This window comes from Candoia aspera, chromosome 2 (assembly GCF_035149785.1).
Source record: "Candoia aspera isolate rCanAsp1 chromosome 2, rCanAsp1.hap2, whole genome shotgun sequence".
Taxonomy (NCBI): domain Eukaryota; kingdom Metazoa; phylum Chordata; class Lepidosauria; order Squamata; family Boidae; genus Candoia; species Candoia aspera.
In genome coordinates this window covers 123492852-123520353 of record NC_086154.1, presented here as the reverse complement: position 1 = coordinate 123520353, position 27502 = coordinate 123492852, and the positions used below count along the sequence as shown (strand labels likewise).

The 27502-nt window shown below is 36.9% G+C and overlaps 1 protein-coding gene across 3 annotated transcripts in view; it reads left to right on the top strand.

Annotated features, from left to right (window-relative positions):
* HELZ (helicase with zinc finger) overlaps positions 1 to 27502 on the top strand; it is a 147423-nt gene that overhangs the window by 57691 nt on the left and 62230 nt on the right. For all 3 annotated transcript variants that reach the window (XM_063293483.1, XM_063293485.1, XM_063293484.1), the window contains 6 exons: positions 287 to 554; positions 5811 to 6144; positions 12764 to 12894; positions 14670 to 14849; positions 15666 to 15770; positions 27277 to 27455. In XM_063293483.1, the coding sequence (XP_063149553.1) occupies positions 287 to 554; positions 5811 to 6144; positions 12764 to 12894; positions 14670 to 14849; positions 15666 to 15770; positions 27277 to 27455 (1197 nt within the window). The remainder of the gene's footprint in view (positions 1 to 286; positions 555 to 5810; positions 6145 to 12763; positions 12895 to 14669; positions 14850 to 15665; positions 15771 to 27276; positions 27456 to 27502) is intronic.

Sequence of the window (27502 nt, the reverse complement as noted above, 5' to 3'; positions counted from 1 at the left end):
TATAGTTATTTGCACTATTCATTTAAGCATTTAGATTATTCATTGTAAAATCAATTGTAATTTTGTAGGATTCTTTTGTTTTTTAATACCTGTATTCTGTAATTTTACCTTGATAATTTCATCTTTACCTTATTCTATCCTATCAATATGACCTTTTATTTGTATTTCTATTTTAGTGTAATTGTTGTGCTACTAGCTGTATGCTGGTCTATGACCGAATTAAAAATTGATTAACTGTATAATTTAGTAAGGGTACATATTTATTATCTTTATCTGCTGCAAACAGACCTTGAATACCGGATGAATGCACGGCAGCAGCTGTTAACTACAGCCAAGCGTTGGGATTCTACTTCCAAGACTATTGTAGAATTTGAGCCAAATGAGACTACTGAATTGGATAAGAGCCTTCTGATCAGATATCAAATTCCTCTGTCTGCTGACCAGCTATTTACACAATCTGTCTTGGATAAATCATTGACCAAGAGTAATTATCAGTCACGACTACACGATCTCCTTTATATTGAAGAAATAGCACAGTATAAAGAAGTCAGCAAGTAAGTAGTGCTTTTGCTTAATGTCTGCTTAATCAGTTGATGTGACGGTTGCAAATGCAATTAGCATATCCTATCTTATGCTATTCTATGAACAAAATTCACTCCTTGAAAATCCTCCTGAAAAGCAACATTTTAACAGCTTTCCTAAATGCTATTTGAACGCTTGTTTCCAAGCCCCCACTGCTGTAGCTCCTGAAAAGCAGGGATTTTCAGCACAATATACCAGACACAGAGTTTTAGGTAATGATCAGCACCTGGAATTGCCCTTAAAAGCAAAGTGGTAGTCAATATTGCTCTCGCTGTATATGTGTAACCTGATTATAAAAGCTCTAACCCATTAATGGCTGCACCAACTACAGCCACATGTAGAACATATTATAGTAGTCCAGTCTACAAGGGCATGAGTTAATGTTGCTGCTTAATTACTCTGCTCTAGTTTTTGAAATGATGCAGAGTTTCCTTAGCAAAGAACATTCAGTTTGGTTTCAGGAATTCTTGGGCTAGACCCAAAGCTGCATGAGTAGAAGGTGACTTTTATAGTTGGGCTGATCTGTCTCCTCCTCTGCAGTTTAATTCCTTAGCCTGCCTGAGCCCTTCAGGCTGTGCTATTCAGGATAAATAAAATAACTACCCAGTATTACATCCTTTTCCATTCCAGAAGATTGTTGGGGAAGTTGCAGTGAGAAGAAAGGATTGGAAAGCTTTGTTCAATACATGATGGCCCATATTCTCCTTTTTGTTATTGGAGCTTGGATACTCTATCTATCTATCTATCTATCTATCTATCTATCTATCTATCTATCTATCTATCTATCTATCTATCTATTTTCAAATTTTGTCACCTCCCATCTCCCTCAAAGAGCAATTCTGGGCGGTTATTATGATTACTCTTTTGTCCCAATCAAATATTGCAAAGAATTTTACAGACTTGAAAATGTATAAAACTGTATCTTATTCTTAATCTGATATACTCTTGGGCCACTGCATATTTTAAAACTTGTTTTCTGTTTGTGAAATCAGTGCTTATATTCAGAATTTAATAGTCTTACAGCTCCATCCTCTGTTTGGACTGTGTCCTGGTTCGGCCTCTTTGTTTCATCTCTTGATTGACATTTTACTTCCAGTGCAATACAACCTATGGAAAGTTGCTTGATCTTATCTGTGTCTTTGCCAGCCTGAGGCATTCTAGAACGGGAAATACAGAATACCCAGGAATTTCATTTACTCAGGAGCAGTGGTAGAAAAGAAGCTTCATGTTTTGCTTTGTGAGTTTCAGTGAGACATCTAGTTGCCCATTTTTGAAAATAAGATGTAGATAGGCCTTTACTCTTACACAGTAGGGTAGCTTTTATGTTCCTATTTGTTATTATTTTGAAATCAATTTGCTAAAATTCTGCTGCCATTCCGGCCCACTGTCCTATAATGCGGGTTTTAGATTCAAGGTTTGTGAATTTGTGTATGGCTTACCTTGAACCAGAACCCACTGATTTGGAAATACTTCTCTTTCTGGAATCGATAACAATTTTCTTGGCATCTTGTGTTCTTGCAGTTATTATATAAGGAGAAATATAACTCTCATTCATTTATGGGCAAATCCAGTGGTGTGCTGGAGCTGGCTTGCATCAGCTCGCGACAGCAGATTGTTAAATTTTCTGGAATTTTTTTGCAAGCCAGTTGAGAGTAGAGCTGAGCCACTACACCTAGTGCGCCGACCAGCTTTTCTGCAGCTAGTAGCTCAGTGCAGCAGCAGCAATGGAGCTGGCAGAGCCCGTTCTTTGCCAGCACATCACTCAGTAAATCTTTTAGTGCATCAGCGTACCTCACTTTAGCATGTTCTTTTATCATATGTGTATGCGTGGAGAAAGCACCACATACTGAAAAAAAATACATGGTTAAACGTATAACCACTGGTTCACTCCAATGTGATGTATTTAAACTCAACCTCCCATTTATTTTACTGAGTTGCCTCCAGCCACTGACTTCACTGTATGTTATTTGTAATAGGTAGGAAAATATTTCACTTTCTAGGTAAACTAAAATTTTAAAATATATGAAGACTTCATCATATTTCTACCTCTGGTTAGCTGTTAAGTAAATCAGACATGGAGAATCTATGATACCTCAGTTGTTATTGAACTGTAACTCACAACAGTCCCAGTGAGCATGGGCAACAATAAGAGATGGTTAGAGTTACATTTTGTCACTATACAGAGACCTATAGCTCCTCAGCCCTACCAAGAATAGTTGATCCTCAGCTTTTAAATGTACAGTATAAGAATAAATTATAGCTTTTTATAATATTATTTCTGAGAGAGGGCATGTTAAAGATGCTAATTTGGACTCTGTTTCTGAGTGGTTGACAGCAGATCCTTAAATATTAGACTGAAACCAACTGTTCTCCTGCACAGTGAAATTATTCTAAATATCAGAGCAATGCATACTTCAGAGTTTCTGATTATGCATTTTGAAGATGCAGTAGGTTGGTACCTTCCATATTTTCGAGCCATATCTGTAATCTAAAATAGCTAGTTTTTGTAATCAACTTTTGCAATAGGCATGGCTCATATATTTGATATTGAATTGAGATTTGGGAGAAGGGGAAGAAGGCTTTTGAATCTATTGATTTATGGTAATAGACTTACCACAAGACCTTAAGAAAGTAAGCTTCAATTACAGTTGCTTTTAGTATTAACATTTATTATTTAAATTATCGTAGCTGATGACTGAAATGATCAAGTTAATAGACATTAGTGGAACCTCCTATTTAAAAGTTACGCCTTTCAGTTGAACAGAGAGATTAAGATGTTAAAAACTAAATGAAAGATCTTTTTATAGAGTTTCATAAAGACTATATAATCAGTAATTCGTAAAACCTTTTTGAAAATTAAAAATCTTGGCCCTAGCTGTAAACTGTACATTTTCACAAGCTTTTTCATGAAACAAATAATAGAACAGTGGTCTACTATATCAACATTCAGATGCCCATATTTTTTCCAAGAAGATGCCTTCTTTACTTGTAAAATTAGGCTTCTTGAGTTTCTTACACTTTTAGTTTTATGTATGAATTATATTCATCAACTATAATTTTGAAGGGAAGGGGTAAACAGCATAAAAACCATATGTTCAGTTTTTGTGTGTTTAAATCCTAGAAAGTTGTAGCAATCAGAAGTTTGCTCAGTTGATAGCAGGTGAATGGATTATAATAATTTATGTATGTATTTATGTATGTACTGTATGTATGTATTTATTTTCTATCCCACCTTTATTATTTTTACAAATAACTCAAGGCGGTGAACATACCTAATACTCCTTCCTCCTCCTATTTTCCCCACAACAACAACCCTGTGAGGTGAGTTGGGCTGAGAGAGAATGACTGGCTCAAGGTCACCCAGCCGGGTTTCATGCCTAAGGCGGGACCAGAACCCTAAATCTCCTGGTTTCTAGCCTGGTGCCTTAATCACTAGACCAAACTGGCTCTCTTTTAATTAAGAACAAGTATAGCTGTTTAGAGAGCCAGTCTGGTCTAGTGGTTAAGTCACCAGGCTAGAAACGGGAGACCATGAGTTCTAGTCCTGCCTCAGGCACAAAGCCAGCTGGGTGACTTTGCGCCAGTCACTCTTCCTCTTCCTAGGGAGCAGGCAATGGCAAACCACTTCTGAAAAACCTTGCCAAGAAAACTGTAGGGACTTGCCCAGGGCAGTCTCCAGGAATCAGACACAGTTGAATGGATAAAAAAAAAAGCTGTTTAAGAAGCCTATTGAAATACAGTTCACTGGTACTAGGCATACTTTGGATCTTAGACAATCAAAAGGGATTTGGCATTAACAATTATAAATCTAATCACATTTTGAAACAAAAAAAAATCAATGTCTTGTAACAGTTTAAAGACTAACACGTGTATTGTGTCTTAAGCTTTTGTGGACCACTATCTACTCCATCTAAAGCATTAAGCATTTTGCTGAGTTGCAGATAATGCATACCATTTTCTTGTTATAATTAATGGACATCACACATAAATCATTGCAGTGCGTAACGTTTTCAATCTAACATATTGATGGTACATTGCTTTAGCTCTGTAGAACTGTTCATAGTAGTTGCTCCCATGGACTTATTGTAGTTTATAATTTAATTAATTTTTATAACTTAATCAATGTTCTATTCCAGGATTGCAATAGGAATGTTAAAAAGTAAATAATGTAATTAAATATCCTTAATAAAATCAATAAAACTAATAAAACATAAAAACAAACTTCACTCATTACACTGTCTATAAGCATATATAAATACTTGGTAAAAGGGATGGTCTTAGCCTGAAGCTAAAATGTAAATGGGATATTGTTGGTGCAAGCTGCCTTTTTAGTGGATCTATTATTAGGACACCATCACAGAGAAAACTCTTATCTCATGTCATGACTCCATGTCCCTCTACTAATGGCAGAATGAACCTCCTCTCCATTTCCTGCCCCTAAGGACACGGACAGGATGGTAAAGGGAAAGGCTTTCCTTGACTGTATCCTGGAAACAAATAGGCAACCAATGCATTATTTCAGGCTTGGTGTTACATGATTCCTTTCAGCTGTTCCACTTAGGCTCTGGCAGTCATATTTTGTACTGTTTGTTCTCTCTGGATCATTACGGGCATCCATATATAATGTTAGAATAATCCAGACAAGAAGTAATCAGAATAGGAGCCACTAAAGCTCCTGTTTCTGTCTAAGAACAATCATGGCTGTTGTACCTTTTGAATTTGGGCAAAGGCATTCATTCAATGTCCCTGAGATCTCCTGGGCCTACAGTAGCAGAGCTGGAATGAATATCTCCAGTCTACCAGTTCATAGTACTTAAAAATTATCTATGGAGAGAATACAGTCTGTTATGAAATGGTTAAAACAAAAGTTTGTAGCATGTTAAATTTATATATTGCCCTAAGAAAAACATAATAGTCTTTTTTTGTTTTTGGTATATATCTCCCAATGGAAAAATAGTTGTTTGTAATAAGTTACTTCAGTGGAGCTAATAGTATTATGGAAAATAACTATCCTACCCACCCTATTTCCAAAGAGCACCACAACAATCCGCAGCTTATTCTGTGGGTGTTATTAAGACCGTTGAAAAATAGAAAGAGATGCTGAGCATACAGTTGAAGAAAATTCTGAATATAGGTTTTTCAAAGCTCTCTTTTGGCTTCAATTTTTATCTTGTTTCTACAGGATGCTGGATTCTTTTTTAGAACTAATTCTGTGTTTTCTGTTTTAGGTTTAACATCAAAGTACAATTACAGATTGTAGCAAGCTTCATGCTTACTGGTGTTTCTGGAGGTGCAAAGTATGCCCAAAATGGACAACTTTTTGGACGGTTTAAACTCACTGAAACCCTTTCTGAAGATACTTTGGCAGGGCGACTGGTGATGACCAAAGTCAATGCTGTTTATTTATTGCCGATCACTAAAGAGAAGTCAGGACTGACCCAAGGAACCAAAGAGAAAGTGTATGAAGCAGTTATTGAAGAAAAAACAAAGGAATATATCTTTCTGAGAATATCCAGGGACTGCTGTGAAGAGCTTAACCTTCGAGCAGATTGTGAAATGCAGGTATATTGGGGTAAAATATTTTTCAGATGCTTTTGGCTCTTTCTACATTTGGAGTTTTGGTGACCTTAGTCCCAACATAGATTATCTGCATGGTATATCTGAAACTAATACAGCATTTTAAAAGGAGACTTGAAGACAAGGAAGGGCTATGTGTAATGTTATAAAATAAATTAAGAATAAAGGAAGTGTATTTCTCTGGTTGTGTTAGGGTAACAATTGGTAGGGTCATGCCTTTTTCTGGATCAAAAATATGTACAGAATAGGTTACCAGAACTATTGCTGTGGGTTATACTTGGTTTTATGAAGCAGGAACAGAAATACCATCTGTAAAAACTTTGACAGGTGCTGCAGCCAGGGGTAAATAGGGTAGAGTGGCCAATGTGAGATTCAAGGAAAGTTTTTAGCTTTAAATGGAAGTGTCCAGTTGTGAGCACAGCTGGATGATGTGGTCTTCTTTAGTATTTTCATTTAATATATACCTATTACTTAGTGTAGCATAAGACCTATTTTTTCCCACAACAACAACCCTATGAGGTGGTGGAGTCCTTGGTGCTCTCTAAGCTTGGTTGTTTACTTGCAGAAGTTTCATTACCTGACTAGGTAACATCTAAGCTCAGAGAGCACCAAGGACTCCACAATTCAACCATGAGCTACATGTATGTTCTTCTGTTGGAATCTATGAGGTTGTGTTGGGCTGGGAGTGAATGACTGATCCAAAGTCCTCCAGTGAGCTTCCAAGGTTGAGGATGGACTAAAATCTGGGTCTCCCCACTCCTAGTCTAACATCTTAACATCTTAACCATTACACAAAATTACTAACTTGAATAAGAGAATGTCATCAAAACCAGTGCTTCATCTTCTTTAGCTTTTTAGAATTGGACTGCAAGAAATATATGGAGCTTTTAAATTATCTCATTATACTAGAAATAAGTAATTATCTAGTTTAATTTTTATGTTTGCTTTTATAGGTAATAAAATTTAATGGTCTAAATTAATTATCGGCATTTAAAAATGAAAGTATGCATTTTATTTTCAAGCTAAAATCTTTTCTGATACAGAAAAACACATAGGGCTAAAACAAGTGAATCTGTATCCTCAAGGCTCAAGCATCAGCACCAGTGCTGTCTTTTTCCATTCATAGTACTCACATATTATTGATTATGGGACCATCAGTGATTTCATTTTTTGCCTAAAAACCAAACTTTTAAAAATCATTCTGTCTGTAACCCTGTTGTTTGTTCCTTGGCTGTCATCTATTTCACCAACTCTTCTTGCTCCACAAATTTAGCATGAGTCATTGAAACTGCTTTAAATGGTGTATCTTATCAACCTCTTCACTGTGCTAAGAGCATTTTTCATATCAAAAGTAAATGGAGCTTTGAATATTATCATCCAGATTATATCACAACTTCCACCCCACTTGAAGAGGTAGACATTATTGTGTATTATCAGAGTGGGAGTGTGACAGTTGCAGTCATCTGTAGACAGACCATTCAAGGTATGTATGTGTGTGTGTTTTTAAGGGATCTGTTGTTATGGCTTCAGATCTTTTACTCCACACACTAAAGAATTGTGAATGCTTATTTTTGTTTTGGTGATCACAATGACACTTCTATTTAGCATTTCCTATGTTTGCTTTCAACAAAAAATTATTTGACACTGTTCATGAATAAAACTTAAAGCCGTAAGATACAAAAATTAGCAGAAAAAGTGTTAAAAAGAAGATCAAAATAAAATTAGTAAAAGAAAATACAAAGAACTTAGCCTTGGAAATTTAGGAAAATCAGAATGTCTTCACCCATGGCATAACACCTTCTATGGAAGATGCTTCACAATTGAAGTGCAACCACAGAAGATGCCTTCTCTCTAGTACGCACCATCAGATTTCCTTTGCAGGAGCACTTGGAGAAGTTAAATTAATTATGGTCTTCTGGTTCATTTCTGCTGCACCATATACTTTGCCCTACAACATAACTTTTAAAGAATATAAAATGACATTAAAAATACAAAAAAATTTAAATCCTTCTGAAGGAGTTTTTGTATAAATGCCTAATTATAACATATAAACTAATACATAATAATGGATTCATGTGATAGAAGAAAAAAATTTGCCCAGTAACTGTCCATTATGCTAAATATGATAACACTAATTGCATTTCAGGGAACTAAATGATGGAGCACTACAGCAGAAATAGTTTGTTTTTCAGAAAACTGAAAATACTTTGGGAGAAATCTGTCTAGACAGTAATGGCAAATAAGTCTTATTTCATTATCATGATTGAAGCAGCACAGTTCTCTCTTTAGTTCTCTGTTCAGTAAAAGCTGTTGCAACTTGTGATAATCAAATTAAACATAGGGCAGCTTCAATTTGGATACTATTAAATATAATGTAATTCTGATGGAGGAGATAGCTGTAGCCTTCTTCATTTATAGAGTGCATTTCAACTTATTTCATTTGAGGATGTGGATGAGTACCTAAAAGCAGTTGACCGATACAGTCCTGGTTTGATCCTAGAGGAGATCAGTCCCTTTCTTCATCTCATACTGAATAGAATAGTGCATTTGCCAGACCTTTATTAAAAATAAATAGGTCTCTTAAAATAAATAATAAATGACCAATCCTAATAATTTCTTATAGAAAACTCATAAAAAATAATAGAAATATTTGGAAAGGTGGTTTTGGATGAGACTGTTGAGAATCATAGGACTTTGGTTCCAGAACCATTTTTGATAGATAAAATCACCTTGATCACCTTGATTGACCATGCTGTCACCAGACAGAGTCCTACTGGTTGCAAATCGCTTTCCATTTCTCTTGAATCCTGGCTTTCCTTCTCCAGGTTCGGCCAAAGTCCTTGACTATTGGATCTTCCCATCTCCTTGGAGGTCAGCTGATAGGTCTTTTTACTTCTCTTGGATACCATTCAGCAACTGCTATTGTCCAATGGCCATCTGACATGTGTGCGACATGTCCTGCCTAGCGTAGCTTCCATTTTCGATATTCGACAATGACATCATTTATTCTACTTCGTGTTCTAATCTGGCTGCTTGGGATGTGGTCTCTGAGGAAAGCTTCCAGCATGGATCTTTCCATAGCCCTTACTATTCTTGAAAGCATTCCTCTTCTGCCTTTGTTAGTGACCATGTTTCACTTCCATATAGCACCGCCGATAAGACAGTCAAATTAAAACGTTTAGCATAATCTAAGATAAAATTAGCATAATCAAAGATAAAATACATGAGAAAAATGTGACCTTGTTGATTCTTCATGATCTCTCAGTGCCTTTGAATTATGTATGATTTCTTTTTGGATTTCATGTTTAGGTTGGCAGTGAAACACATTACATAAAAATGGTTTCTTCACTTATCCTGCAGATGCTGCAAAATCCGATGTGCTACATTTAATTTTGCCTTCCAAGGAATATCTAGTTTTTTTCTTACTGTGAATCTTACGTATGAGGCTACCTTTAATGTATATCTAGAAACATTACCAGTTTAAAATGATTTAATCAATTAAATTAAATTAAATTAAATTAAATTACCTGAAGGGAACATACAGCAACTGCCTATACATGGTCTTTAAAGTCCTTAACAGTCATGGCACAGTTCCCTTATGATAATATCTTTTTTTACCCTTTTTGTAAGCTACGATAAGCAGAAGAGAACTTGCTTCATTGCATCTATCTGAGTTTGCTGGATTAATGGCAATCAGTGCTTTTTCAGTTTTAGCATTCCTCTTTGGAACATTCATTTCGTTTTGTTTTGTTTCTATCCTATAGAACTGGGATCATCTAGAATTATTTCATTCCTGCAAGGGAAAATGAGTTTTAATTATTTGGGTCTGTGGATATATTATTTCACAGCTCTAATTATTTTTTAACTTTACTATGTACTCGACAACCCATGACCTGTTGGGTCATTGTTTCAGAGATATTTCCTTAACAAATTCCTCAATGCCGTCAACAATGGCAGAGCTTCTAATATACTGGAAAAGTTCTTAAAAAGTCAGGGAAAGATGTATCTGCCTTGAAAGTAGCCAATGTTGAAATGTATAGCACAATCAAACATCAGGAATTGACCACAGGCAATATTTTATGATATTTTGTATTATGTGATAAAATGTTTTATGATAATAATGGGTTTCTGGGAAGTATAGTTGGAAGGTGCAGTGGTGCTGAAGCAGCCACAACTTTGCCAAATTTCTGTTTCATGGGAGTCGCAAATCCCATATTTTGGACGCATTCTGTAAGTTAGCCCATTTGAGGTACCTTGGTTCAAAAATTGTTGCCCTATGACAAACCATTTCACCCAGTTAAAGGTTATAAAGTATCAAACAGACACAAGAGTTTTAATAGTATATAGATAACAGTTCTTAATGTTTTAAAGTTAAAATCTATACTAACCTATAATAATTAAACAAATCAGTGATTTTTAAAATACTTGATTTCTGCTGTTTCCTACAGATTGTCCTTCCTTATGTACATTTCACAAAAAAACTATCACTTAGTTTTACTTGCCAACCAGGGATTTGTTTGTTCTTTTATGAAAAATCCCTCAACCGTAAAATTAGACAGCCCTGTTCTTGTAATACAAAAATAATGTATTTCACTAAATATAAAAGATAGAAAGGTTGTAGCTATAAAATGAATTCTAGGATATGGTATATATTGTAATCTACCACAGAGTGTTGATTGACATCACTAATGGCAGACCAGATACATTTTGCTATTGCCTGACCCTGGAGGATATAGTGGAAAACTTGTCCTTATATCATGTTTTCTGAACAAGTTTTACTTCCATTAAATACATTTAATATATTCTTCTATACACCATGAAATGATTTCTCTATCTCCTTTCTGTAGGCATGATGTGGCTGATTGGCTATCGAGCAGAGGAAATTTCAAATATAGTCTTCATGTGCAGATTGTAATAAATGAATTTTCATTGATGGAAACTGGCAGTGTCACTTTCTAATCAATTGAAAAATTATGTGAGAATCTTAATGTATTCATTTAACATGCATAATTAGTTGACATGCTGCTTACATCAGGGGTACTCAAGCTGTGTATATTTTCTAAAAACGAAAATCAGAATGCTAATTGGGTCTATCTGGAAATAGCCCTGCAGTATAGGATGACATGGTTCATTAGAGGTGGTGACTAGATTACTTTCAGAGGTTATTTGAAGTTAAACTTGTTAACATCATTCCTGCATTTTGTTAAAGAACACTAGTGTATTATGGAGAGCATTATACTTTACATAATAATAAAACATTATTATCTAGCCACTCCATCTGTAGGTTTCCAAATTTTAGGGGGGGAGTGGGTGGTTTTTGACCTCAAGTTCATGTGGCTCCCAAATCCCCTCAGACTCTCCCTTTGATCATGACCAGTGAAAAACCAAGGCAGTTTGCTGTCTTCTTGGGGTGGAAACATAAGAAGGGTATAATGTATCATGAATTAGATATAGCATAGTTTAAAAACCAATTAAAACCTCCAAATTGCATGCTAAAATCTGGTCCCATCCACATGTGTTGTCTGTCTGTCTGTCTGTCTGTCTGTCTGTCTATCAAATTTGTCACCGCCCATCTCCTCCCATATGACCACACATTCTGTGACCCTCGCTACCTCCAAATGTTAAGTGTAGCCCTTGCCCACCAAAATATTGCCTACACCTGTTTTACTCAATATAATGTTTTATTTTATTCATTTGTATTTATTTCACACATTTATAAGGCCACACAACTCAACCAGTGGGACTCTGGGCAGTGTACTACAAATTCTCATGTTTAATGAGAAAGGCCCCATTGAAATATGGACAAACGAAGGGCGTCACACTGTAGGATTAGCTGGAGAATGCTTCGGTAAAAGAGAAGGTGGGAGGTTAGGGTGTGTATCTAACCTTTCCGTAGGTCTTGTGTATGCCTGCCAGTTTTCTATAGGTGGCTGCCCAATCATTGCACTTCTTGTTGGCCAAATTGGCTTTAAGGGGGATTAATGAGGCATTATGAGAGCTATGTGAAACTGATACTGTTGGATTTGCCTTCTTCCTCATGTTTCTGCTAGTTTCCTACCTAGGTTCTGCCTGTCACAGACTTTTGCTTATATTTGCTTTAGCTCTTAACATTAGGATTGTGCAAAGCATTTGAAAGAATGACACAAATAGGGTACCACAAATGAAGCACCACTCCTGGAAGTATTAAAGCAGCAACATTCTTTGGAAGGCTCACAGCTCTGTTTTGACAAATGTCCTCAGCTGTGTGTGTGTGTGTGTGTGTGTGTGTGTCCATGTCCATGTACAAGCATAGCTGCTTTGTTTCACTAGTGGTCCCAAGTTGATTATCTTTTGTTCTCTGTGTACTAAAGATGGAAACAAGTTTGACTTTAAAAGATGGAATTTTAAAAAATGAATTACAAAATGTCTTAGTGGACTTTTCAGTGTCCCAACTTTACTTAAGCTTGTTAGTGAATACTTTTCTTAATAAGATTTATTTAATTGGTGACATATGTAACTGAAAAAAGTTCACTGTAACTACTACTTTTAATTTCCTGTTTTCTGGCCTGCCTGCCTGCCTGCCTGCCTTCCATTCATTCTTGCATTCATTTTGTATGCATTGTAGGTCGAGCTTCAGTTTCAGTTAAACCGCTTACCCCTCTGTGAAATGCATTATGCCTTGGACAGGATCAAGGACAATAGTATTCTGTTTCCAGATGTCAGCATGACCCCCACAATACCTTGGAGTCCCAACAGGTACAAAAATATTAACACTTGGATACCAGGAGCTGGTATATTAAATTTACTTTGCATTCCTTGTAGTAGATGATTCATATATGTCTGTCCACTGGAAGTTATTTATTTATTTAACATATTTATATGGTCGCCCAACCCACTCACAGTGACTCTTAGAATTTCTTAGGTAAAGTGAAGGGATGAGAAATTTTTCCTGTGAATGTCAGGATCAGGCAATCAATTATTTTTATTCTATTTTATTTTTATTTATAAAAGGCCAGTTTTAACAATTATATCCTTTATGGAAAAAAATGCTTTAAAATGAACTCTTCTTTCAAATGTGCATGTACTTAATTGAGCTGAAAGCTTTATCTGTTGGAAGCATTTGTGTTGGCTAATGTAACAAGCTATCAAGAAAAGCTGGACCTGTATGGAACAATCACCAAAAGAAACTGGGTATGAGAGGATTTTATGTGGGTAATCTGCCTGATGAGGTGATGTTGCATCTTCTGGATGAGGATGTGGTGAGAGCCAGTAACATTTTGAACATCTGATTTGTAGCATTTGTGGCATATTAAGCTACTTTATTTTTTAATCTGACTATTAAACTAGCAGGTTATAGGTGGCAAATTAATCAAACTGCTGAGAATTTTTATTATGCCTGCATATTCCTTGTGCATATATTTCTTGTAGATCAATAAATGCAAATGTTTCTGAGATGTGAATAATTACTGGCAATATAAACGGTACATGTTTACAAAAAGGTAGCAAAAAGTGTAAAAGAATCAAAATGTATTTTACCATTTGAGGAAACAATGCTTCATACGAAGCTTTCTGAGCTTGAATTTATACTGATTTCATTGTGTTAAAGTAAGGTACATTATAATCTAGAAAAGGAGCAGACAACCTTTTTGTGTCAACAGCTCTTTTTATTTCTATTTAGTGTGCAAGATAATTATATCACTGGTGCAGACAAGATTATGGTTTTGAACCTGATATTTCTCTCCTTAGGATTTTAAAAGCTTGTATAGGTTTTAGCTTTATCTCCCAATGGCAAGACCAAGCCGACATTGGCTGATCTCAGAAAAGCTAAGCAGGTTTAGACCCTGGGAAGAAGGCAATGGCAAACCACTTCCATACTGTTGCAGAAAAGTCTTGCAGTACATGGAGTGGTAGGATATGCTGGGATGGGATGTTGGCATCAGTGGGACAGAGGCAGGTGGGCAGGCCAGTGGGACATGCTTAGCTGGAACATCAGTGGCAATAGCTGAGGGGAGGGGAAAGATGTTGGGAAGGTTGAGGGCAGGTGGGCCAGTGGGCTTTGAGACATTGGTGATAGCTGAGTGGAAGAGAAGGTGCTGATAAGACTGGGAACAAGCAGGTTAGTGGGATATATCCCACTGAGGATACTGAAGGAAAGAGGAAGAGAAGGGACAAAGCACACCAGCCTTGACCTACTCAGCCCATCCAGATTTTGGTTTATTTGAAACAAAGTGTTCTGGATTTTGGTTCTGTCTGAACTGAAGTAGTTCAGCAGAATCTCTAGAATTCAGTAGTTTTTTCCAAGTTCAAAATTATTTTTTTCCTCCATTTGGTACACTCCCCTAGTTAATCAGTGTTAACATTAAAAACTAGTCAGACAGTATGACAAAATATTAAACAGTTTAAATTTTTTAGAAAAGGGATATCATGTATCCTGAGTATTAGTTGAGATTATAAAAACAGTATAAGAATTTATGAATACAATATTTGTTTCAGATGTGTTTTTGATTGTATTCCTGCTTTCTGTTGTGCAGGCAGTGGGATGAGCAGTTGGATCCTAGGCTCAATGCAAAGCAGAAGGAGGCTGTTCTGGCCATCACAACTCCACTGTCAATTCAGCTGCCTCCAGTCCTTATTATCGGTCCTTACGGGACAGGCAAAACCTTCACTTTGGCTCAGGCAGTCAAACAGATTCTCCAACAGCAGGATACTAGGTGAGATGGGATGATCTAAAGATTTTTAATCAGCAGGCAAGTGCCGCTCTTTATTTAAAGATTAGCAGTGTAGAGTTTCCATCCGGCTTTACCCCCCCTTCCCCCCCCATCCATCATTGTTTTATATAGATATTTAGGGGAGCATTTGTGAGTCTAGTCTCTCCTTTTGAAGTATGAATTAAAATTTGCACCATGTAAAGAAAAGCACAGCATTACGTTTAGAAATCAGTGATTTGTATTGAATTATATTAGTGATTCGTGTTTTTAAAACTCTATTACTTTTTTATTTACCCATATTTGAATGCCACCTATTCCTGTGACTCTAGGTGGCTTAAAATATATAGAACTAAAACATACATAAAAATACAATAAAAGCAATTAATAATAAATAAAACTATTAAATACTCTAAAGGACATGAGGGTAGGGGCACATATGACCTCAGGGCCATGTTGTTCCAGGCAGAGGGGGCAGCTCCTGAGAATGTCATTCTCCAACCCCACCCCCGATTTCTTTCGAGGTAGGCATCTGAAGCGTTGTCTTCCGGCTAGACCACGGAGGCAGGCAGGCAGGCAGGCAGGCAGGCAGATTCTGCCTGGAGAAGACGGTCCTGAAGTAGTGTAAAGCAATTTTAAATGTTTTGTTGAAAGGGTGTACATTCCCACAGAAGTTAGGAACATCATTAAATCATAAAATTTGCAGATTAATTTCATTGAAAGAAATATGCAGAAAAGATAATCACTATTTTTTTGTAATTTTACTGCTTTGAATGATTTTCTGTTTCTTCATTGCTTTTTTATTTGCACCATTTATTCCAGCAGGATTCTCATTTGCACCCATTCTAATAGTGCTGCTGATCTCTACATAAAGGATTATTTACATCCATATGTAGAAGCAGGCAATCCCCAGGCAAGACCTCTCAGGTATTTTTTAAGGTTTATTATGTATCTATACAATATCTTAAGAAAAGGTGTCTGTTCCAAACAGTTTTGAAAAACCACAGAGCTTTCAAGTTTATTGGCATTTTAAAATGATGCTTTTGCATAACCTAGAGACTATAACATGCATAATGAAAGAATGTCATTTGTGAGCTCATTTCATGCATTAAAGATAAAGACATCCTTTTTTAAGTTGTTCTTATGTGGATATTTGTGCTTTCCTAACTGAACAAATTTTGATATGGTCCTCTAAAAAGCTACTAAATTACTTTAACAAAATATTGATTGAATTTTATTGGGGGTAAATAATGCTTCTTTAATTCAGAGCCAATTTAGAGTGAACAATTGTTTAAAAAGCTACAAATCTGGGAAATCATAAAAAATTAGTTCAGTATCAACCTGTTTGTGCATTTAAATGAACTTGCTTCATGGGTTTATGGAGTTAGCAAATGAAAAATAATTAAGAAATAAAAGAGACATGATCCTTGTGAGAAATTTGTGTACATTTATATTTGGAATATGCAATTTTTTTCTTAAAATGTATATATGTTTAATTTAAAATAAGAGTTCATTTAAGTCCAAAACCTGCTATGAAAACTTCATCACTGCATTCTATTGTCCTGATGTCAGGACAGTAGTTGAGCATGGATGGAATATTTCAGCAAACAAATGTTTTATATTTAAAATTATACTAATGGGCATGTGAAGTGGCAGCTTTGCTCTAGTGTCACCTGTAACAAAGATTACACCATTCATAGCAACCTGAAGTATATAAAATATTTCAATTTTGAACTGTCTCAAATTCAAAACACTCCATTTCAAATATGAGATATTTTGAATTTAAAATGTTTTGCATATTACAGTGAGCAATCCTGGTTTCTCCTGGAATATTTCCTTTCTTACTCTGAGATAGCTTAGAATTAGAATTTCTACCTCCTACCCATAAAAATAGAAAAAGATCTCATGCATCAAAAGCTATTCTTTTCCAAGGAACAGTTCTACCAAGAGTGTTCCTTGTCAGATGATCAGAGAAATGGTATTATGTGGCTTTAAGAGACCTCATTTTCAGATCAGGGAATGTTTCAGTACGATAGAACGTACCTCATCGTTTCCCAACTTCTTTATTTTCATTAAATTATTGGTATGCTATATTTTCACCCTCTTCATTTGCAAAGACAGTATTGGGTTGTATGAATAGGTGTCACTAGGGAAATTGATTCTGTTCATACCTGATCATATTTGGATACAATCATATTTGGGAATAGAATCTGTTTCTATTCAGTTTAATACAGGGATTAAGCTATTTGGCTTGGATTGAATAGATCCAAGTGCATCCCCATTCATCCATGGAACTCTTTGAGTAATTTTAGACCAGCTACTTTCCTTCCTGCCCAGCCCTGCTAACTCTCCCATAGTTGTTGTTGTGGACATAAATTTAGGAAGATTTCTATATAAGTTTGAACTCTACATACAGATGGAAAATAAATGCAAAAAATAAAACAAATAAGGATTAGGAAGAAGTCTTCCATGAAATCACATTGACCATGTATTCTTACAGTCTTTTAATTCCTCTGTAACATTGGCTTGGCTCACTTAAAGAAGTTATTTGTAACTGTTTGATGCACATTTAGCCTTAGGGGGCAAGAACTCAGCATCACGGCGTTGCATGCAGATGGTTGTAAATTCAATCCCTGGCAATTCTAGTTGAACAGGAACTTACAAAGTGGACTGGAAAGCTAAGTTGCTGCCGATACAGATAGACAGTTGATCTGAATCAGTATAATGCAGCTTTATTCTATATAGGGCTACATTCCCATCTGGACATAGACTGGTCCCTCTAAGAGTTCAATGTTCATGGTGTGAATTAATGAAAGTTTGTGTTATGGTCATGACATGCAGATCTTATACTCTCATTAATTTCAGTAATTATTCCATTTTGTGCAAAACAGGTTATGGTTTAAATTTTAGCTTTTTATATTAACCTCTTAAGGGTCCTGTGAGCGCTGTGTTCTTCAAGCACTCAGACTTGCCTCATTTAGTCAAGTAATCTCCAGCCAAGCTAAAACAGAATATAATTCACAAGAAAGGTCTTGTGATTTCCCTTGTTCTACAAAATCATCTAGTTTAAACAAACTACTTTTTTAACAGTTCCTTTACATAATCAAATTGTCTATATTTAATTACGATGAGGAATTAAGACACAGGAGAAATTGATGTGGGTAACTTTTAGAATTAGTAAGCCAAATTTCTAGGATAATTTATAGATTATTTATTTAATATATATATTTAATATATTTTTGTAACAAAACCTTTAATCTTAAAAAAAGAAACTTAAAAAAATTAAAAGTACAAATGAAAAATACAAACTAAGAAGGAAAAGAAAAAGAATTATATTTTATACTTGTCAATAATCACTGGTTCACCAATGAATTTATTATTACAATATTGTAAGATATCACAGAAACTGTGCCACAGTAACACGTATTATTGCATCCTTTGATTGGTAGAAAAACAGATCACACATTTCTGATAACCATTCATTGGCATCTGGAATAATATCACTTTTTAAATTTCTTAATATAATTCTTTTTGCCACCCCCCCATGCTTGGTACAATCCCAATTCCTGATAAACAGTCAGATTCTAAAACTTTGGTATATAATTCAACAGTACATTAATATCTTTAACATTTAAAGATTTTCCCATAAATCTACTAATATGCATGAATACACTATCCCAAAAAGATACCAAATGACGGTATCATGTGGGTCAGTGCACCCCCAAATTTAGGGGAAAATAGGAGGAGGAAGGAATATGTTGGTATGTTCACCGCCTTGAGTTATTTATGAAAATAATAAAGGTGGGATAGTAAGTAAGTAAGTAAGTAAATAAATAAATAAATAAATTTCTTATACCTCCAGCATAAAAAATCTCATGTCCATCCTTTCAGATACATTCTTTGGGGAGTCCAATACACCCTAAATACAATTTTTGATGATTCAACCTTAATTTCAAATCTGTAGATACCATTATAACTTTTTTAAAAACCTGAAACCATTGCTGTGGCTTTGTCAGACATTCCAGTTCTTTAATCCATGTTTGCAATATCTCAGAAATGTCCACCTTGAAAAATATTCTTCAGCTTTAGATAGAGATATATGTTTTATTTCTGCAATGGATTCCATCAAGCAAGAAAGCAACTCAGTTCATATTCATAAAGTTCATACTGAACCGTTAGAACATGCTTAAACTGAAGATATCTCCACTGTTGCGAAATGGGAAGATTAAATTCAATTTGAAGTCGAGAAATCATTTATTTGTAATTTAAGTGTGGGAAACTTACAGGAGGTGTAAAACAGGAGTGCATAACAATTTGATATAGTCCATTGAAACTCAATGCTGTGATATAATCATTTCAATGGTATGCAAGTGATTGTTAAAAAGATTTGCAGTTAGGAATGCTTTGAGATTAAGTATTGACAAACCTCCCACTTTAGTCCTTCAAAATGTAACTGATTTCAGAAACCTGACTATTTAATACATTCAATATGATGCTGTTTAGGTTTCCTGCTAGCAGAGGAATGGACTCTGAAAAAGCAATAGCAAATGAGGTGGTATTTCTGTTTTTAGAGATACTACAGTGGCTAAGAATGTTAATTTTTATGCTTACCATGATCAAAGATCCACTGACATTTAGAAATTTTCAATATTTTTATTTCACTGTATATAATTCCACCTTACCAATTTGATTACAAACAGAGAATCAAGATTTATGTTCCTCATTTGCCCTTTGTCTAGATGATTTGTCAAGCAGAATCAGAATTAATAGTTCTAGGAATGAATCACAGTAGAACTGTTTTCATTTTTCACGTGCAAGAGAACAAAAAATCTCTTCTTCGTTCTCTTGCACATGAAAAAATCCAGCTTCTTAGTTTTCATCTAATCCAGCTCCTTAGTTTTCATATTTGTACTAGTGACTAGGCTATTCTTATTATGAAAGACGCTTTAAGTGGAAACTTAAATATTATTTAAATATAATTTGTTACTTAAATATAAACTTTTAAGTATATCACCCCAGAGACTTTATTCCATATAGGGCACAAATTCATCTTCTGCTGCCTTTTCACATCTGCTATCTTGTCAGGTAAAAGAGATGTCTTCTCATAGAGGGCTTTGGTGCTTGTGCTAAGTGCTTTGGAAACTCATGGTGAAGCATTTATAAAAGAAATTTAATATTTTTCATTAGAAGTGAAATTCTCTGCTTCCAGCTTCTAGTGTTTTTTGCAGTAGATATATCTGAGTTTTTGGAGGTTGATTGCTCAGGACCTTACAAAAATTGCTAGTGAGAGTAATGTCCCTAATCTAGTCTAGCTTGCTTTTTATTATTTTATCTTCAACAAGTAGCTAAAAAACTTTAATCATGATTAAAGATTACTAATATAGGTTAAAACATAGGCAGACAAGGGAGTCTTCAAGAATCCATCTTGATCTGGCACTAGCATGATTCCTCCCCATATTTTTAAATAATTGCCTTGAATTGCATACATATGGGATAATGCAGATAGTTTTAATCTTTGGTATGTTTTTCACATGTATCTAGTTGTGTGTGTGTATAAGACCTTTTACTTTAACTAAAATCAAAGCCCTAGCTTCTTTGAAGTATATTCATTTCTAAGCTTTGAAATGTTCTTAAATGCTTTCTAAATAGCTGTGAGAAATAGCAAGTGGGAAGTGTTACATAGCTGCTGGTTGCAAGACATTGTTATGCTAGACCTGAAGTATAAAATCACCTTGCTTAAATCACTCTTGTCTCACTGAAGGGTTTAATTTTTCTTCATCGTAGACCCAATTCAACTAAATTAAATAAAACCAGTTTGAAAAGTGTTCTTTTTTTCCTTAAAATCTGAATTACAATTGTTTTGTGTTTGATCATTTTTTAAAACAAAGTTTTCCGCAAAACAGTCTGGGGGAAATAAAACCTCATGGAAGGTTTGTGAATAAATTAAGGATATTATGTGGCTTAGCACTTTCATGTTTTTAACATAACATTGATGCACGGTTCTGAGCTCAGAAAATCCCTTTTATCTATCAAACATAAATTATAAGCAGACGTACATGTCAGTAAACTACTTGTACAGTTCTCCCCCTTCCTTTACTTCCTCAAATCTGTTCAGAATCTCCCTCCCACCAGTCTGCAACAGATTTAAGCAATGTCTGTTCTGCTGACAAAAAAATAATGATTGATATTAAATATCCATAAAATGTAACTAATTCAGCCTTTCTCAACCTTTTGACCCTGGAGGAACCCTTGAAATATTTTTCAGGCCTCAGGGAATCCCTGCACATTCAGGCTCAGATATAGGCCAGAAGTTACAAAATGATTATATTCGTTTTACGTGTAGGCCTGTATATATGCATTAACAGTGTTCTTAAACTAAAAATAAAGAATGAAACTTCCCTCTTTAATGTGAAGTTGCCCAAATTTGATGGGACGCGGTGGCGCTGCGGGTTAAACCGCTGAGCTGTCGATCGGAAGGTTGGCGGTTCAAAATCGCGCGGCAGGGTGAGCTCCCGTTGCTCATCCCAGCTCCTGCTCACCTAGCAGTTTGAAAACATGCAAATGTGAGTAGATCAATAGGTACCGCTTCGGCGGGAAGGTAACGGTGTTCCGTGAGTCATGCTGGCCACATGACCCGGAAGTGTCTATGACAACACCGGCTCCAAGGCTTAGAAACGGAGATGAGCACCGCCCCCTAGAGTCGGATTCGACTGGACTTTACGTCAAGGAAACCCTGCCCAAATTTGAAATAAGTTTTTTAATAAATTGTGGTCTCCCAAGGAACCTCTAGTGACCTCTCATGGAACCCTAGGATTCCACGGAACCCCGGTTGAGAAACCCTAGTCTAATTTCTGAATAAAATTGCAACAATCCACAGTCAAATTACAATGTATTTAATAGGAATGGGTTGTGATTTTTGGAAATTGTGTCATACTGTGCAGAGCTCTTAAATGCTTTGTGGAAAGTAGTGCTTGCTTTCATATGGGAATGTGCTAACCTGTGTAGCCAGTACTTCCTTGGATCTGAGCATTGTGGGGATGTTTTGTCTGTTTCCAAATGGAGCGCCCCAATTAGCCTGTTCCAAAATGTTCTGGGAATAGATCATGTATTTTATAAATATCTGTTTCACACTGCCAGATGCCCACTATTATTACAGATACATTGTGCAAAGCCACTTCAACCCTTGCACAGATATACATGATTTCTTGATTTTTTTGGCTCCGTAGGTATGTTTGTAGTTTTGAGAACTTGTCGTAGACACACTCACAGATGGCTGAGAGAGAGGATGTGGTGCATTACAAAGCACCATTTCATAGACGTTAAACTGCAAAGTTGATCCGTACCTTCCCCTCTAGTTCCCAAGATTCTTTCTACTACTTCTGTTCGCTTATTTTCTTGCAGTGGGCATACTTCTAAACAGAGTACTAGAATGCAGTCACTTACTGGATTTGTGGGATCCATAAGTATCCTTGGAAGCAGAGATGATGCATGAGAGTGGTAGTTTGGTTTGGAGCATTGTGACTTCTTGAAGTCTGGCAGGTGCAAACAATTCCTTTTGCACCATGCAGGCTCAGTGCCTTATCTGCCATTAATTTTTAGATTCTTTAATTAAACTTTTAAATGGAAAGCTAGCATACCTCTAGGGTCATTTGTAATTCTCAAATTGTGCCTGTGCCCATGTAGGCATTAGAACATGAAAATATTGGTTGACTGCAGCCCAGTGGTGTTGGTGGTTTTGAAGTAACAGCCAAGAAAAAAGAGAAACGCAGGTGGTAGGGAGCATCCTGGAAGGCAGGCACAGTGGCAGAGAGAACTTTACAGGTTTGCTGTATGGTAAATGGATGTTTTGTGACTGTTAAGGTTTTTGTGCATGTGTGAGCCCCACCCCTGCTAGCTATTTTGTGATGCCCTTGAAATTCAGGTCCACTGGTTGTAGAATTAAATGGAGTTGCAGGGTTCTTTAGGATTTCAAACTCTGGGCTTTGGGATTCGTTGCACTGTGACTAACATTGGCAGTCTGTGAAATAGAACAGAGCTGATAACACTAAGATAAGCTAGTATTGGATAAATTCTTGAGGAGCTTCTCTTAAAATGTTGGAGCATTCTGTTCTTTATGAAAAGAAAGGATGCTTATCTTTGTAATTAAAAAGGGTATATTTACTGACTGTCAATAGAGGATACAAAAAAACCCCAACTTTAAATTATGCAGATACTAATATATACTGATTAAACAGTTCACGAATAATTCGTGATAATACCTACCAATAGAAATACAAAATTGGTTGCAATTTCCCTGGAGGCTGGGCTTCAATTCTGCTGGTGGGGTCTGTTTTGCTGCCTGAATTTGGGACAGCAAATTGAGTGCCTTCCTCTTTCCCTCTATCAAAAAACATGGTACCAAAAGCTGAGTAAAGTATTGCAATCCTTGAGGCAGGAAACCTCACAAGCATCTCTTCCCACTATTGGAAGCAAGAGCAAAGTAACTAACCAGTATCTTGCTATACTGTTCTTTCATTGCACCCAATGTGCTGGTACTTGAATTAGCCGCTTCCTATTGTAGAATAGTAAGGGCAGGATAATTTTCACACCCATGGAATGATACATAAGGAAGCTGCTCTATATTGACTCAGGCCATTAATTCATTTGCCCAGTATTTTCTGCAGTAGAAGCTGCTCTTCTGAGTTTCAAACAAGACTTTTCCAGTTCTACCTGAAGATGTTGGGGGATGAACCTCAGACCTTCTGCGCGTGCTTTTTCATTGAATTACAGCCCCTGTGGATAGCAACTAAGCTACTGCATACATTATAAGCAGCAGTATTTCACTTGCTCCCTTTGCTTTCTGCACAAAGCAGCAAAGCCATCTAAATTTAAACATAGGTAGTAATAACTGTAACAAGCCAGCTGTTTTAAGCGGCCAAAACAAAAGAAAGCAAATTTAAGGTGGTGCTAATGGGTTCCTTGGTATTTCTTTTTCTCTGTGTTTGTCCTGTGCTTTCCCTTTTGTGTCTTGTACTTTGATTCACTGAGCCCTTCCTTCCTTCCTTCCTTCCTTCCTTCCTTCCTTCCTTCCTTCCTTCCTTCCTTCCTTCCTTCCTTCCTTCCTTCCTTCCTTCCTTCCTTCCTTCCTTCTCCTATATATCTGTCAGTGATTAGACTTCTGCTCATTGTCCTGCAAGCTGTATGCCTCCCCTACATGTATCCTCTGCTTCATTTTCTAATTACTGCCTCTTCTAATTTTTTGAAGCACATTTTGCATGGCATGTATAGTAAACATGTACTACAGATCCTTGAAACTATAGTTGTAGCCTGCAGCTTGATTTTACCATATTGATTTATTTGTTTAGCTTGGGTTGAGTGTTCTCTGCTGTGGATTTATTTATTGATTTTGGGACTATTCTCACTCTGTGTTTCTTCCTCACATGCATTTTTTTCCTGAGTGCTTCATTTATGTATAATAGTTTTGTGCATGTATGTGGTTCATTAGTGACTGTATTTATAGCCTGTGGTTGGCCTCCACTTGTAAGCTTTCTGTTCTATATGCATTTATAGTTAGAGTCTGAGTTATGGTGAATTGACCTGTAGAGGCCTGATAGGAAGTGTGGTATTACGTGGCAGCAAGGTGCTTTTCAACAACGCAATTGTTATATGCAGTCCATCAGTCTTCCCCATTTTGGTGCATTCACAGTTCGGAAGCCACTTCTTTGTGCACATCTGTGTGTGCAGCCCTTAGGCTGAAAGGTTGTCCACCTGTGTAGTAGATCAAAATTTTGCAAGCTTTTGGTGTCTGGGTGCAGTTTCCAGTGATGAAGCAAAAATACAAAGCTGGCATATTGGGGCCTCCTGGTTTTTCTTAGATCTGGGGAGCAAAGGTTTATTTTGTTTTTGTTTTTTTAAAGAAATTACATTAAGCTACAGGTTTTGTATATTCAAATTTAAATATAAATTGTCAGGGAAGTGTGACAGTGATTTTCAGTGGTTGAAGTTGGAAGGGTTGTAGGAGCTACATAACAAAAGAATTTGGGGCTGGCATGAGACTGTGAGCCATCAGGCTCCCTAACCTTCTAGTAGATGAACAAAATACCTTCTGTGGAATCTACACTTTACTACACAGTATCTACCAAGTTCACATACCATTTTATGATCTGTAGGTACTTAGCTGTAAAATATGGGAAGATAATTTTAGTAGCAGAAATGCTGCTTTGTGATGCAACTGGTTTATGTTAATAATTGAGTCCAGAATGGGCAAAAGAGGAAACAGCGTCATAATGTGAAATTTAATAGATACTTGTAATCATATAAAGCTCTCTTTCCATGTTCTTGTTTCTTCATGGGATGAGGAACTGAAAGTGGTTGTTAGGGATTGGAAATGCAGATACAGGTAGTCCTTGGTTAATGACCACTTATTCAGCAACCATTCGAAGTTCGACAGTGCTGAATGAATGGTGCTTACGACCGGTCCTCAAAATTCTGGCCATCCCAGCACCCCTGTGGTCACGTGATCACAATCTGGGTGCTTGGCAACTGGCCTGCACTTACAACGGTTGCAGTATCCCACAGTTATGTGATCACCATTTGCAACCTTCCCATAGAGAAGGTTGCAAGTTGCTCAGGTAAGTCTCCTGCACTCGGCAGCAGCCACCCCAAGCCTCGCAGTGCTCATGTTGCATTGTACTGGCCTTTTGCACACACTCACCTGCTCCTGGCAGCAGACACCCCAAGTCTTGCTGCACTTGTGCTGCACACTGGATCCTCGTGCACCCTTCCCTGCCCGGCAGTAACCACTTCAAGCCTTACTGCGCTTGCGCCATGCCACACCTGTCCCCTCATGCACCCTCACGCACCCTGCCCCACCCTGCAGCAGCCACCCCAAGCCTCTCTGCACTTGTGCTGACCCACACTGGACCCTCACGCACCCTCCCTCGCCTTGCAGAGGCCAGCCTGAGCCTTGCTGTGCTCACACTGCACCTCGGCCATCCGCTCACCCACATGCATCCTTCCCAAGCTTCGATGCACTCACGCTGCACCTCCCCAGCCACCTGCACATCTTTGCGCACCCTCCCCCACCAGGCAGCAGCCTGCCTGCTGGCCTGCTTGCAAGCCTCCTTGGACTTGCAACTAGGGAACCAGCTTCCCTACTGACTTTGGTTGTTGGAAGCTGGCGGGAGGTTGTGAGGAGGTCCTCACTTAATGATCTGCGAACCTTGCTTAACAAAGGCAATGGGTACTGCAGGGATTGCCATCGGTAAGTGATGCGGTTACATGGCGTTGCATCTTATGACTGCTTCACTTAGCGATGGAAATTCTGGTCCCGGCTACCGTCATTAGTGAAGGACTACCTGTAAAATAGGCTTTGGTTACTTTGGCTGTCACTCCTCTTAAATCCATGAGCCTTATTTCTGACATAAAAAAATAGAAATACTGGTATTAATCCTTTAAAAATTGTATGTCATGCACAGGAGGCAAATTGCAAGGGTGAGGAATAGGTTCTGGCTGTTTAGAACTGGGTTGGGTTTTCCCAGTGATATAGTCAGGTCAAGCAAAGGGACAAAATATAAGCTGGAAAAGCAAGTTGAAGGTAATTTGTAAAAGGGCATATAGATGGCTAAGGCAAATGCAGTGAGAAGGAAGAGTTGAACCACTAAGGAAGGGCTCACATGAAAAATCACAATGATTTGTATCTGTAAAAAACAAAGAGCTTGAGCTATTATTTGGTCTGCAGGAATTCTGTTTTCTACAGACATATAGCAGCTCAAGTAGCAGAGTTCAGATCAGTTCCTTGAAGGTTGAATATTCAAGTCTGCCCATGGGCAATGATAACAACATTGTGGAATTTTCCAGATAAAATTGAATGTAGTTTATAGGTGGTTGGTCTTTTCAAAAACGATGGTGATGATGATGATGATGACGATTAATGCAAATAACTGCTTTTATCAGTTATTAGGGCTGTATAGTGCTTCAGATTCTATTTCTAAAAAGTGCTTGAGAGTGCTTTTCCTTGGAAAAGGCAGGGATGCTTTATGGTGTTTCAGGTAGGTGCTGCATTCAGGCTTCCATGTGCTCTGAAGCCCTTTTTGAAGATGGAATCTGAGACATTGCATGGTCCTAGCAATTACCTCCTGCACTAATAACTTGATTCCAGTAACCTTCTGGTGGAAATATATCATCACTGAAGCCAATTAAGGCTAGATAATCAGATGTTTGCATAAATGTAACGGCTGGACTATGATGACCTGGGACACAGTAGTATTTGGGAGAGGGCTAAGTAGTTTTACACTGCAAAAGTAATGCATATAACGTTAGGGAATTCAGTGTATAGTACATTCCTTTATCATTTACCTTGCTTAATAAATAATATAAGAAAAGCAGGAGAAAAGTTTAGAATTCACTGCTGCTATATTTTGTCAAAAAAATAAGATCTTTTCCTCTTTTCCAGGGTTTATTTCAGAAATCGCTGGGTAAAAACTGTCCACCCAGTTGTGCATCAATACTGTTTGATTTCAAGTACACATTCCACATTTCAGATGCCCCAGAAAGAAGACATTCTTAAACAACGAGTAGTAGTGGTTACTTTGAATACTTCACAATATCTGTGTCAGCTAGATCTTGAGCCTGGTGAGATCATGTTTATGAGAAATGATTACTGCTCCATTCTTTTTGAT